This window comes from Anser anser (assembly GCF_964211835.1).
Source record: "Anser anser genome assembly, chromosome: 2".
In the NCBI taxonomy this organism is placed as follows: domain Eukaryota; kingdom Metazoa; phylum Chordata; class Aves; order Anseriformes; family Anatidae; genus Anser; species Anser anser.
In genome coordinates this window covers 28,613,459-28,626,194 of record NC_139721.1, presented here as the reverse complement: position 1 = coordinate 28,626,194, position 12,736 = coordinate 28,613,459, and the positions used below count along the sequence as shown (strand labels likewise).

General features: G+C 35.7%; 1 protein-coding gene across 10 annotated transcripts in view; it reads left to right on the top strand.

Annotated features, from left to right (window-relative positions):
• Positions 1-12,736, top strand: part of RALYL (RALY RNA binding protein like) — a 415,465-nt gene that overhangs the window by 294,868 nt on the left and 107,861 nt on the right. For 2 of the 10 annotated variants that reach the window (XM_083823398.1, XM_083823406.1), the window contains exon 1: positions 369-1,055. The exons of the other annotated variants lie outside the window; for them this stretch is intronic. In XM_083823398.1, coding sequence (XP_083679524.1) covers positions 1,019-1,055 — 37 coding nt within the window. In that variant the 5' untranslated portion in view covers positions 369-1,018. Of the gene's footprint in view, positions 1-368; positions 1,056-12,736 lie in introns of those variants that run through there. 10 annotated transcript variants of the gene reach the window in all.

The following is a 12,736-nucleotide window of genomic DNA, read 5'->3' as shown; positions in this document are numbered from 1 at the left end:
AAAAGAAAAAGAAAAAGAAAAAGAAAAAGTAAAAGAAAAAGAAAAAGAAAAAGAAAAAGAAAAAGAAAAAGAAAAAGAAAAAGAAAAAGAAAAAGAAAAAGAAAAAGAAAAAGAAAAAGAAAAGAAAAAGAAAAAGAAAAAGAAAAAGAAAAAGAAAAAGAAAAAGAAAAAGAAAAAGAAAAAGAAAAAGAAAAAGAAAAAGAAAAAGAAAAAGAAAAAGAAAAAGAAAAAGAAAAAGAAAAAGAAAAAGAAAAAGAAAAAGAAGAAAAAGGAAAAGAAAAAGAAGAAAAAGGAAAAGAAAAAAAAAGGAAAAGGAAAAGGAAAAGGAAAAGGAAAAGGAAAAGGAAAAGGAAAAGGAAAAGAAAAGAAAAGGAAAAGGAAAAGGAAAAGGAAAAGGAAAAGGAAAAGGAAAAGGAAAAGGAAAAGGAAAAGGAAAAGGAAAAGGGAAAACAAGGTATGTCATCTGTTATTCCCTGAGCAATCTAGTCATGAGCGCAGGCCAGAAGTCAGGATTTCATTGATTAACATGTTGATTTTCTTTCCAATAGTAATTTTGGTTGAAGATTTAGCTCAGAATATTTTAATGTCCTCATGTGCATAATTCTAAGACTTTTATATAAAAAGTTACTTTTTATTAGTTTAAGAGGTCATTTATGCAATTTTGATGTGTATCAGAGCTCTTTTGAGGAATCTTGGTATCAGACTATTGAACAGCATATCACCCCACTTTGATTATATAATTCTTTCTTCTCTGGATTTTATGAGCTGCTATCAAGCACATTGGATAAAAATATGAAAATAAGTATGTTTGTTCTCTGAGCTTTGTAGCAGAGAAAATAGTTAGAGCCAGTAGCATCTCCCCTGGATTTTAGGAGAATGGTATTACCCTGCCTTTCTCAGAGATTGCTGGTTACCTTCTGTCAGTGAGCAACTGTCTCACTGCAAAGCAGAAGCACGATCTCTTCTCTTTTGTCTGTGCTCAAGGCAATTACTTCTTAGAAAGTGGAATTTCTTCAGAATGACTATGTACAAGAGCAAACGCAGAAACCAAAGATGTAAGTAAATTGTAAACTTTTTTAAAATGCTTGTAGATAGGAGGGGGAATAAATCTCCAGTTTCATTGAAAGCCATGCCTTGCTTTACCCTGCTGTGGTTAAATAACACCAGAAAAGCAGGAACAGTATTCCCTGCCAATTATCGCACTGTCTCTGTATCTTAAGTGCATGAAAGAGCTTTAAAACAAACCAAAAAAAAAATCTCACTTGTTACTATGGAAACCCACAGAAGTGAATGCTTTTTAATATCAATAAAGAAACAGAGATCAAATATAAGTTTATTTCAGACCAATGTGCTTTATTAGGGATAAAGACTGGCTAGTTATATCCTTTGCCTTGATAGGGTTGGCACACTTCCACTTGATGGGCTTCTTTGTGTGATGTAGGGAGCTAGCATTAACAGAACTTTAAGGGTAATTGATTTTCCTTCACCACAACTTTCAGAGGAATTGACTAGCTTTGCTTAAATCCCAGAAATAGAAACCGGGGAGGGTGGCATGCATGTCTCTGTTGTGTGTTTATGATGCTCCAACCCTGAAAATACACTGTCATCTAAATGCATGAATTTCCAGGCAAGCACCTGTTTGACTCTTTAAATTGCTATGGCATCAGCTGGGGGAATTTTAGTAACAATAATGTCTCCTCCAGAACATTATGGCAGGGTGACTCTTGCGGGTCAGCTCATGAAGTATGAGTTACTGTAAGGAAATCTAGCAAGTGGCCAAGTTATAAATGGAGAACATGTCTGTGGATGAGAAAAAAAGATATTCCACTAAGAAAAATGACATGTAGGGACTGTGTGGTTTAAGGGAGAGAGCAGGAGGGGAAGGAATATCAATACAAAAGAAGATAAGTTTGGACTTTATTTGGACAGGGGCAGTGCTGCTGTTCAGAGTAGAAGGGATTTATAAAGCTTTATCACTGACCTCGGTGTCTGGTCCTTAGAACTTAATCTGTACAGCTCTCTTTCAGTCCTTCTTTCCCAGAACAAATGGATGTGCTGCATGTAGAAAGTTTGCACAGCAGATCCCTGCTAAAATTTCTGCAACAGAAATCAATCTGCTTCACATTAAAATAAAAAGAATTATCATAAAGTTTGTTCCCATGGCAGCAGTGAAAGACAATTATTTATATACAGTCAGATTATAGATAATCAAATTCACTTTAACATAGTAATTACTATCAGTGTTATTATGTAAACCAGGACGTCTTTATATTGCCGGCTGCCTTCTTGCCTTTTCTCCTATGCGAGCCTGGTTGTGGTGTACAATAATGAAATTTGTAACTAAGTAACTAAGTTACATTTTTTATTTGTTGTAGGGATATAGTCATTCATGAAAACTTTGCACAAGATGCTTTTGAGAATGTTTTTATGAAGAGAACCTGCCTTCTTCCCCTTTCCTTTCCACTCCTGCTGACCCCAAGGAGAATCTGTGATTTGCCAAGGGGAAAAAATAAGAAAGAAACATAAACAGAATCAAGTTTGCAACTATGGTTGTGGCTCTTGCATTGTTTTTTTTGTTTGTTTTAAACTGTCTTTAATTTTAGGATCAATAAAATATCTCAATAAAACTGTCTCTGTAATATTAGATACCAGTACTGTACACATGAATGTTTCATTAGTACCTCTTAGTTAATTATCAACTATAAAAATCTTAACAAACAAACAAATCAATTTGGGTAATTTTGATATTGCTCCTATTCATATGATTCAAAGGCCTTTTGAAGGACAGATTTCATCTAAGCAGTTACTCTGAAATACCAGGCATAATGGTAGCTGTGTTGAACAGTAGGCTAGTACTACATTTTCTGTCCACTTAACTCATGGTGTATTCCACATTTGCATCCATTTTTGGTGGCCCTTAATAAACAATAATGAAAGGTATTTAGTATATAATTTCCACTATGCATAGGGTAAACTGCATTTTTTTATCTCCTCACTGCGTCTCAATAAAACTCTTGAACATCTGGCATAAAATAAAAATGAGCTTTGTGAGCTTTTTTATTCATTGAAGTGCTGCTTCTGGGTTTGGTACATGCTGAACAGTATAGGCATTGCCTTCCAAAATATTTTTTTCTTTAATGTTTGAAGAAGGGTGTAAAGGCATTTTGTACTTCAAAGAATTTGAAAATACATCAGATGAGGAAGAAAGTTAGAAAAAATAGAGACATTATGTATGACCTTTTGTAACATCAAATATGAGGAATCCCTATTTCCATTTTCTGTCACAGCAAAATTTTTCCTGGAGAAAGAGATGAAAAAAAAAAAAAAAAAACCAACAACAACAAAAACTATTTACTCGTGTGTCTATATGAATGGGATAAAAGTTCCCTATATATTTATTTCTGCTGCAGCACTATATATAACACTTCTAAATTTGAAAACAGATTTGCTTGCACTGTACCTTTTGGTTTTAATTCTAGCCAAAGTAGTACCCACATTAAGTAGTTCATATATTTTATTTATTCCACACATGGTTGTAACTGATGAGAACTAAAAATAAAGATCACAGTAAACTGTGAAACTTCTACATCACTAAATAATAAAATTCAAATAAGGCTATTTCTGTATGAGTGTTTGTGTGTACCTACATACAAGCACACATAGTGAGTCCCCATACATACACGTGTCTGGACACCCAGATTTCTAGCATGCTTTATTCATAATTCAGAAGGTTATCAGATAGCTGATAGGTGGGATTCTCATTTCATTACACAGACATAATGACTGAATGAGAGGAAACCATTGTAAAAATACGGTCTCTTTAAACACTGAAAAAAAAAATGTTAAACACACCTGCTAAAGCTTTTCTGAAATCAAAGTTCTGAGTCAGACTGACCTGTTTTGGGGCACCAGCTACTGAGGAGCTGAGGCCAGGATAAAGCTTGTGGTAGGCTGCAGTGCACATGTGGGACTTCTCCAAGGACATTCACATACTCCAAATCCATTTTTCACTGGAAAAAAATGGACTTCTCTATAAACTGAAGTTTATTCATTGTTAGTGTAAAGCTTCACACCTTAAATTGGGATCGCATTCTGAAGGATTGTGTATAAACAGCATAAAAAGATGATAATTAATGATGTTTCAAATTAACACTATAAATTTGACTCAAAAAAAAAAAAGACAAAAAAAAATCAAGAGGAGGAAGACAGTAATGGCCAAGATGGTGTTTTAAGGGTTTGTAGCAGCACCCAGGAGGAGATGCTTAGATAATGCCTGGGGGGAGGCATAAATTATTTTCCAAAATTGTGCATGTAGATGCTGCAATGTAGAATGCGTATGACTGTTGCAGAAGGTCATAATATATTTGGCTTAACCCAGTGCAGTATTTAGAGGTGTGCTGCCCACAGGGATAACTTGATGTGGTTTTTTTCAGGTATCCATGTCTCGTTGGAGAAAGAACTTCTTGTATGCCAATAACAAATGTTGAGGAATTCTGTGAAATTCCAGACAGAAATAATATTTTTTCCTATCAGCTGTTTTTGGTCTATTGCATTGCCTTCTATAATTTCTTTTATCAATAAGGTACTACTTGTAATCTTTTCATCACAGATTTGCTGCTCTCATCTTCTTTGTCCACCTTTGCAGATAGCATAATTACTTTTAACCATATAAATAGATTTGGTATCTGTTGAACCTTGTTAAATCAAAGTTAGATCAGCCCATGATAACTTCCATCTCCTTCTTGTCTATTAGGGCAACAAAGACTCCCCAGTACTGAGAATGCTGCTGCTCAAAGAAAATAGCAGCCTTTAATAAAGTGTGTTTTAGGAGTTAGTGACTGGAAAACCAACTCTCATTGGGGAAAACAAGTATAGTTACTGACCCAGAAACATGTAAGAAAACTGCCTTTTTCCCTAAAACATCAGAGACCCAGACAACAAGGGAATATCTCTTCAGCATGGTATAGAGACAGCTTTCTTCACATAAAGCTATCCTAGAATAGCCCCAGGATGTTCCTATTACTTCATACCTTTTGAGGAAGTAGAGTTCAGCACAATTAAGAGTATCATTAATAAGGTGAGTAAGAAGACACTCATGACCTGCAGGAGTACAAATGTCATTGAATATTCACATCACATGGATAACATCTTTATAGAAAAAATATATATATAATTTCTACTCAACAACTTAGGGGCTTCAGGGATAGAAGCACACTTTTCATAACTTTGAAGGGAATTCATTGTGACCTGAGAATGTTGGCTTATTTGAAATTATACATTTCCCAATGTCACTAATAGTAAAATTTAAAACTTATGTCCCTCAGTAAAGCATGTAGGATAAAAAAGCTGAAATTTTTTCTTTGACACATTTTCATGTCTGCTGTAGACGTCTAATTGCTTGTCTGCTTCTGGATTGTGTAAGTTACTCAAAAGCATTGAAAGGTATTTGTTTCAAAAAACATCTTTTGAGATATTTTTGAGATTAATAACCTGACCAAATTCTGTGTGCTATACTTGATGCTCCCTTCTGCTCTGTTGGAGTCTGCCTCAGCAAGAAAAATAGAGGTTTTGTCCCTGTGGAGTCAATGCTGTGAAGAAGTACTAAAAATGGGGAGGAAAACTTAGGGAATCAAGAATTTATTTGCAATCTGTCTTGAATGTAAGAAGACGAGGAATAAACAGTGTCAGGACATATTCAGAAGTGACTTCTAAAAAACTGTTTGAGAGTCAAAGACAGCTCACCTGAAATGCAGCTGGAGATTGTAACAAAGAAATCCAACAAATCATCGCAGCTTTATGGAGAAAAAATCTAGGGCAACAAAAAAGCCCTTAATAGTAGCTTAGTCTTTGTTAAAAAGGTTATGGTAATAATGTTAGGATGGGTTCCTTACTTTGCATAAATAAAACAGTAGAATAATGGACAATAACTAAGCTTCAAAAAAAAAATCATTGGAAAATTAAACAGACCTCATAAAAATACATCAGCTATTGTTAATGACGATAAAAATGGCATTATTAAAAAAGATGAACATATGCAAATCATATAATTTGGATTATGTGATTTGAAGAGTATTAGGGGAATTAGCAAATGAATGTACTGCATCATTGACAACATATTTGAAAGGTCACTGAAAACTAAGAAGGTATCAGAAATATAAATGTAATACTTGTTTGCACACACAGTAGTATTATAGTCCCCAGCTTTACTCAGACTGGGAGAAAACGTTACTGTGTTCATCAGCGGCATAATTTATCATTAGTGAAACACCACTATGTGTGCTGGTTATTCTCCTACAAGGAAACAAAACTTACATGTTCTAGGACTGAAGTATTCCAGTAAAAATTGTAAGTAAAATCTATTAACAACCAACAGATTATAGGTAATCATAGTCTAAAGCGATCTATGTAGGAAGACAATTCTGGCTTTTAAATTGAGCAAACAGAAGTCCAGTGAACAGTAGTCATCTTTAGTCTAAAGTTAGACTAAAGATGACTACAAGCTAAGATATACATTCTCCGAGAGTAATCAGTCATGGAGACAAGTACATGCAATTTCTTCCCTCCATCACTTGGATTTTGAATCCAGATTACTCATCTATTTTTAAAATCTCTATTCATCACATACTATGGACCTGATGACAAAAAAATATCTATTCAAACATTATAGTACATGCTATTGTGCAAGTCATAAAGAGTATTATTATATAGTCATAAAATCTCTAAAGCCTCTAAAAGTATGGAAATCTTAAAGGCACTCCAGACTTCCTCACTACATGATACTCTATTAGAATTCCTGTACTCTGCTGTAGAAGAGATGTCTACCTGTCTGCTCAGTAAAAGAAGAAAAATCCCTCTGGGATTCAGACCATATAGAGAGTCTGCTCTCTTAAGGCAAAATCCATTGCTGCTTACTTTCAGAAAAAATGCAAACTTTTTTTTTTTTTTTAAAAAAAAAAAGGTCTTGTAAGGGCTTGTATCATTGCATATGTAGGCAGTGCAAGTCCTGATTTGTAAGCATATTTGTGTTTTTATAGCTGACCTGATTTTCTTCTATTCCCTTTCATGTACTTTCTCTTTAGGAACAGAGCAGTAAAGAACACCTCTATTCTACCTCCAGAGCAGTTCTTAATTTCAGAAACAGCTTGTAACTCTGCCTCTTTCCATAATCAGAAATGTTGACAGACTGAAATTTTTTCTGATTTTTCTGATATATGCAGTCTCTTCTTAAGCCATCATTGTGAGTTTTTATTGCAAAATTAAATATACAAAATTAAAAAAAAAAAAAGGAAAAAAACCAAAATAATAAAAAAATAAATAAAACACGGAACTTCTACTAAATGTTATAGTGATATACTTCTGTGGTGGTTTTACTTGGGTGGGTGGCCGAGCTCCACCACAGCTGCTCTCTCACTCCCCCTCCTCAGAGAGGAACGGGGAGAAAATATGATGAAAAAGGCTCAAGGGTTGAGATAAGGACAGGGAGATCACACAGTAATTATCGTGACGGGCAAAACAGACTCAGCATAGGGAGATAGTAAGATTTATTACTTACTACTAACAAGCTAGAGAAGCGAGAAACAAAGGAAAGAAACCAAAAGCACCTTCCCCCCATCCACCCTCTTCCATCTCCTCCCCCTGAGTGGCGCAGGAGAACAGGGGAACGGGGGTTATGGTTGGTCTATAGAGCTTCTTCTCCACTGCTCCTTCTCGGTCACTCTCGGCCCCTGTGCTGTGGGGTCCCTCCCACGGGATGCAGCCCTTGCTGAACTGATCCGGCGTGGGCTGCCCACAGGCAGCAGCTCTTCAAGAACTGCTCCAGATATGGGTCCGTACCGCAGGGTCCATCCATCAGGAGCAAACTGCTCCAACCTGGATCCCCCGTGGGCTCCTGCCAGGTCACCTGCTCCTGTGTGGTCTCCTCTCCATGGGCTACAGGTCCGGCCCGAAATCTGCTCCGGCAGGGGTCTTCCACAGGCTGCAGTCTCCGTCGGTGCAGGTCCACCTGCTCCACCGTGGTCTCCTCCACAGGCTACAGCGTGGAACCCTGCTCCACCGTGGTACTCCATGGGCTGCAGGGGGACAACCTGCTTCACCATGGTCCTCACCACAGGCCGCAGGGGACTTCTGCTCTGGCGCCTGGAGCACCTCTCCCCCTCCTTCTTCACTGACCTTGGTGCCTGCAAGGCTGTTCCTCACTCCTCTCACTCTCCCAGCTGCTGTGTGGGGCAGCGTTTTTTTTCCCGTTTTAAATATGCTCTCACAGAGGCGCAAACAACATCACTTATTGGCTCAGCTCTGGTCAGCAGTGGGGCCCTTACCAAACATGGGGCAGCTTCTAGATCCTTCTCACAGAAGCCACCGCTATGGCCCCCTGCTACCAAAACCTTGCCACGTAAACCCACTACAACTTCCAGCTGTAACCAGCAGTAAGACCAAACACAATGTTAATATTAACAACTTCATAAGAATATATATGTGTATATATATATATATATATATATAAAGTTTTTAAAAACAAGTTTCAAGTCTCTCAAATCATTACCCCACATCTGATAAAACCATTAAAGGGATGCCTACAAGTTGTCAAGCGTCAGCCAAGACCTAACTGCTACAGAAAGTGTAACATCTTTATATTGTAGAAGCATAATTCTTTCATATTCTTTGAGGGCATAATCCAGCAACATTTCTAGATGTTCCTCTGGAAATATTCCCCCTCCTTCCTCCACACATAGCCCAGAAGGAATACAGATCTCAGGTGCATTAGAGGGGCATTACAGTGAACACTATGAGCACAGATGATCAATATTTTGATTCAAACTTTATCTATGGATCATTCAGTTTCACATTTTCAGTTTTGAAGGGTTCAAATATTTAGGCCTCAAATTTCTGTTTTGCCCAGTTCCACTTATTTTTTTTCCAGTTATTACTGTGTTAAACATTCTGAAAAATAGGCTGTAATGTTAGCTTATGTTATAGCTTACAGTTATAGATTTCTTTTCTGCCCCTTCTCAAAAATGAGGAAGTATCTCTTCCTTATTGTCCTTTGCAGAAAGCTGCAGTGATCTCTACTGACTATTCATTCATTTCTTTCTCAAACTCCCCACAAAATAAAGTCTGCCTAGAGCAGCTTTTCAAAAAATAAAAATAATTTATGAATACATATTGTGTGACTTCTTTTGATCCTGGTGAGTTAGAAAATACCTTAGAAAATCATCCAACTGTAATGCTTTAAATAGAACACCCATTGTTCTTTAAATTGCTGGTATCTGTCTTATTAATAGTCTCCAGACAATTGTATTGCTGATTTTTGTTCACCTCCAGGTCTGTCATAAAGCTGGGTCTAGGTGTGACCTTCTAGCCTGGTTTTACTGCATGTGTTTAGATATTATTTCCTTAGGACCTACTGAAGATTTGGCACCGCTATTTGCAACACTTTGGGTTTTGCTTTATTTTTATTCTGTTACTGCAGGGCAATATGTGGTATCAGGACAGAACTGAAACCTACTGCCAGAGATTCTCAACACTCAGCAGTCTTGGTTATTATTCTGAAAAAGACTTTTTCCATTTTATATGCTATCATTTTTTAAGGCAAGGTTTTTTTTAAAAACATTTTTAAAGTAGTCTATCATAAAAAAAAAAAAATACTTTGTGTGAGAGTTGTGGGGGCTGGAGGGAAGACCCTTCCTGCTTGCCCTCTGTGGATAAACTAAAATACAAAGAAAAGGTCAAGGATTTACTACTGGTGGCTTATAAAATCCCATCCCTGTCCTGAGGGGGAAAAAAAAAAAAAAAAAGAAAAAAGCTTATGTTACAATTGCATTTTTGAAGCACTACCCACTGATTTGATTGGCCTTCCCACTGGCTTTCATTTTATATTCGCTATTTAATGTTTTTGATCAGGACCAAATATTACAAAGATGGGTTCAAGCCAGCATGTATTTAGATGTAGCACTTTTTTCCTTACTATACATTTCTTAAAATTAAGATACTTTTCAAGTATTGAGATATGTTTGTCTACAAATTCCTTTCATGAGAGCAGGAAATCTGTCAAGCTTTTTGTCATTGTCTCTACATTTTTGTTAGTACTCACTGATCAGCTTTCTAGGACGTTGTTCAGTGTCACAGTCCCCAGTAACATATATTTGGATGTATAAATAACGTGTGATATATCACAGATATTGTGTTGCACTTGACAATAATCAGTTGATGCAGATGTTGCAACTAGAAAAGTAAGTTTCTATTAAAGCAGGTTCACTAGTGAGTAGGTAAAGGTGTCCAATGTGGGAATAGCTTACGACCCCTAGTACCTTCTGTAACAGTTTGAGAGTAATCATGAACATGCAATGATTTGTACTTTTGATAAAATATCGCTTAAAAAAATGTCTGCATGTTTGCAGAAATCATTGTATGTGTTGCAGATATTTAATGTGAATTTGTAGTAAATCTTGATCATCACAGACAAGCTGTTGTAAACTCTCATGTTCAAAATGAATCTACTTTGGTTCTTTTTTATTTCTGTCAAATATAGAAATAGTTTCCTGCTATTTATACATATTTTCCTTATACTTGACTAAAAATGCTCTGAGAATAAATTATTTCTAGTCTATAGAGGTATGAATATTAATATCTATGCTTTTATGAAGTATCTCCTGTATGTAAGAATAATCCTTTCAGTGATCAATTGAAAAATGTTTTTTTTCTCAAATTAGCATTGTGATAAGAAACCTAGCTAGATTTTGAAAGTAAACACTTTTTTTTTTTTTTTTTTTAATATTCTATTCTTATAACATATTGGATTTATGTTTTTACCAGGGCCTTTTTAAAAAATGAGGAAGGAACACATCTCATAAAATGCAGATTCTATTGGTTGGACCTGCCCATGAATTCTGCATGAATTGTAAATAGCTGTATGGCCACCACAGAATCTGATTTCTTCCTTCTTCTTCATAAAAATAAATTTACATGTATATTTACTTTTTTTTTTTTATCTTCCCCTGAATATATGTGTACATTATTACCTTAACTCAGAATGGCTACTATAATTCTATTTTTGAAACAACTGATTAGCCAAAGATGCTATTAATATTGGAGAACATGTTTACATTTGAAATTAAAAGTTACTTCTACAAAATATACTGTTTGTATTCAAACAAAAGAGATCTGCCAAAGAATTATTTGCTTTTTACTCTATGATCAACTACTGTCCACAGATCCTGGTAGCTCAAACAGGCAATTTGAAGCATTTAAACAGTCTACAAAAATTTTTACTTTCAAAAGAAATTGCAGCTATATAAGCAGAAACACAAATAGATGGGAAAAAAAAATCATGCATATAATCAACATAACAGGAAGCTTAGAATTTTTGCAGAATTTTAAATTTCCCTTATACAATATTCTTCCTGCCAGGAATTTATAACCTGGGGACATGAAGAACAAGTGCTGTATGTTGAGAATTTAAAATTAAAGGGAAGTGGTTGATATATATAATTTCCCATTATAACTTATTTATGACTTACATAATGTAGTTTAGAATCAAAGATATTCTGTGCATAGTTAGGTTATGTGTAAATAATATACACTGCCAATGGCTGACTGTAGAATTTACAACATACATCAGACAGTGGAAGACATTTGAACATTTTTCCAAATATCCAGTGACAATTTGCCACCTCATGTCAGTTCTAGCAAGTGCTTTTAACAGCTGTTTGTGCTCCTCCAGACATTTTGTTTTGTTTTGTTTCATTGATTGCTTTTATATGAATCTAAGGTTTTGGTCATGCAATACTAAAATCAATGGCAAAATTCACATTGATTGAAATAGTGTTGAATCAAAGCTTTATTGCTAAGGAAAAGTAGCAATTATGTTGTCCTACACACCGTGTTCACAGAAAACAGCCATATAACATATCCTGGGAGACCTTCCTTTGGGATTTAACTCACACTTGAAGGGAATGTCTTGCAAGTCAAGGCTCGTTTATTCTGTTTCTTCAGCCACCTGTTTCAAGTCTCTGTTGAAATGTCCGATTTACCAATATTTCCTGTAGTGCTTTGTTGAGATGTAATGTAAACTGCTACAATTGTTATATACAAGTATTAATGTTTTGGAATTATTACAGATCTACATGTTGCAACATCAAAAAAATGTTTTAATCTCCCAAATAATCTAATTTTCCTACCTGCTACTTTTTAAAAAGTCCAGGATCTACCTTGCATGTAAACAATCTTAAAGGTATTACCATTCATATACGTAGATACACATACACACTAAACCAGCATTTAAACTGACCTCTAAAGTCATTTCTCTCCAACACCTATGTTAGGTGAGCATCTAGGTTGGTCCCATCCAACCCCATTCTCAGATTTTCCTCTGTAGAAGGCAGAGTCAAGAAGTGGCATGAGTGACGAGTCCTCCCCAGCATGGACTTGGGATGTAGGCAGGAAGAAAATTAGGTCTTCTTCTTGAAAGCATACCTGGATCCTTTAATTTGGGCCATGTAACTGTCTTATTGTGGACATCAGCAGAAGCCAAATTGGGTCTAAACAGTTGGCAGACAACTTGTTTCTTCACAAAAAAAGAATTAATGAAATAGTATGATAATATTAAATGCAAGCTTTTGGCCTCTCCATCTTGGGAAGTTGTAGTATGTAAGTTATGCCTTAAGAATTTATTGTACAAAAGAATTATGCTTTCAAAGAGGCATGGGTTTTTGGCCATTAAGTGATTCTTCAAAAATTA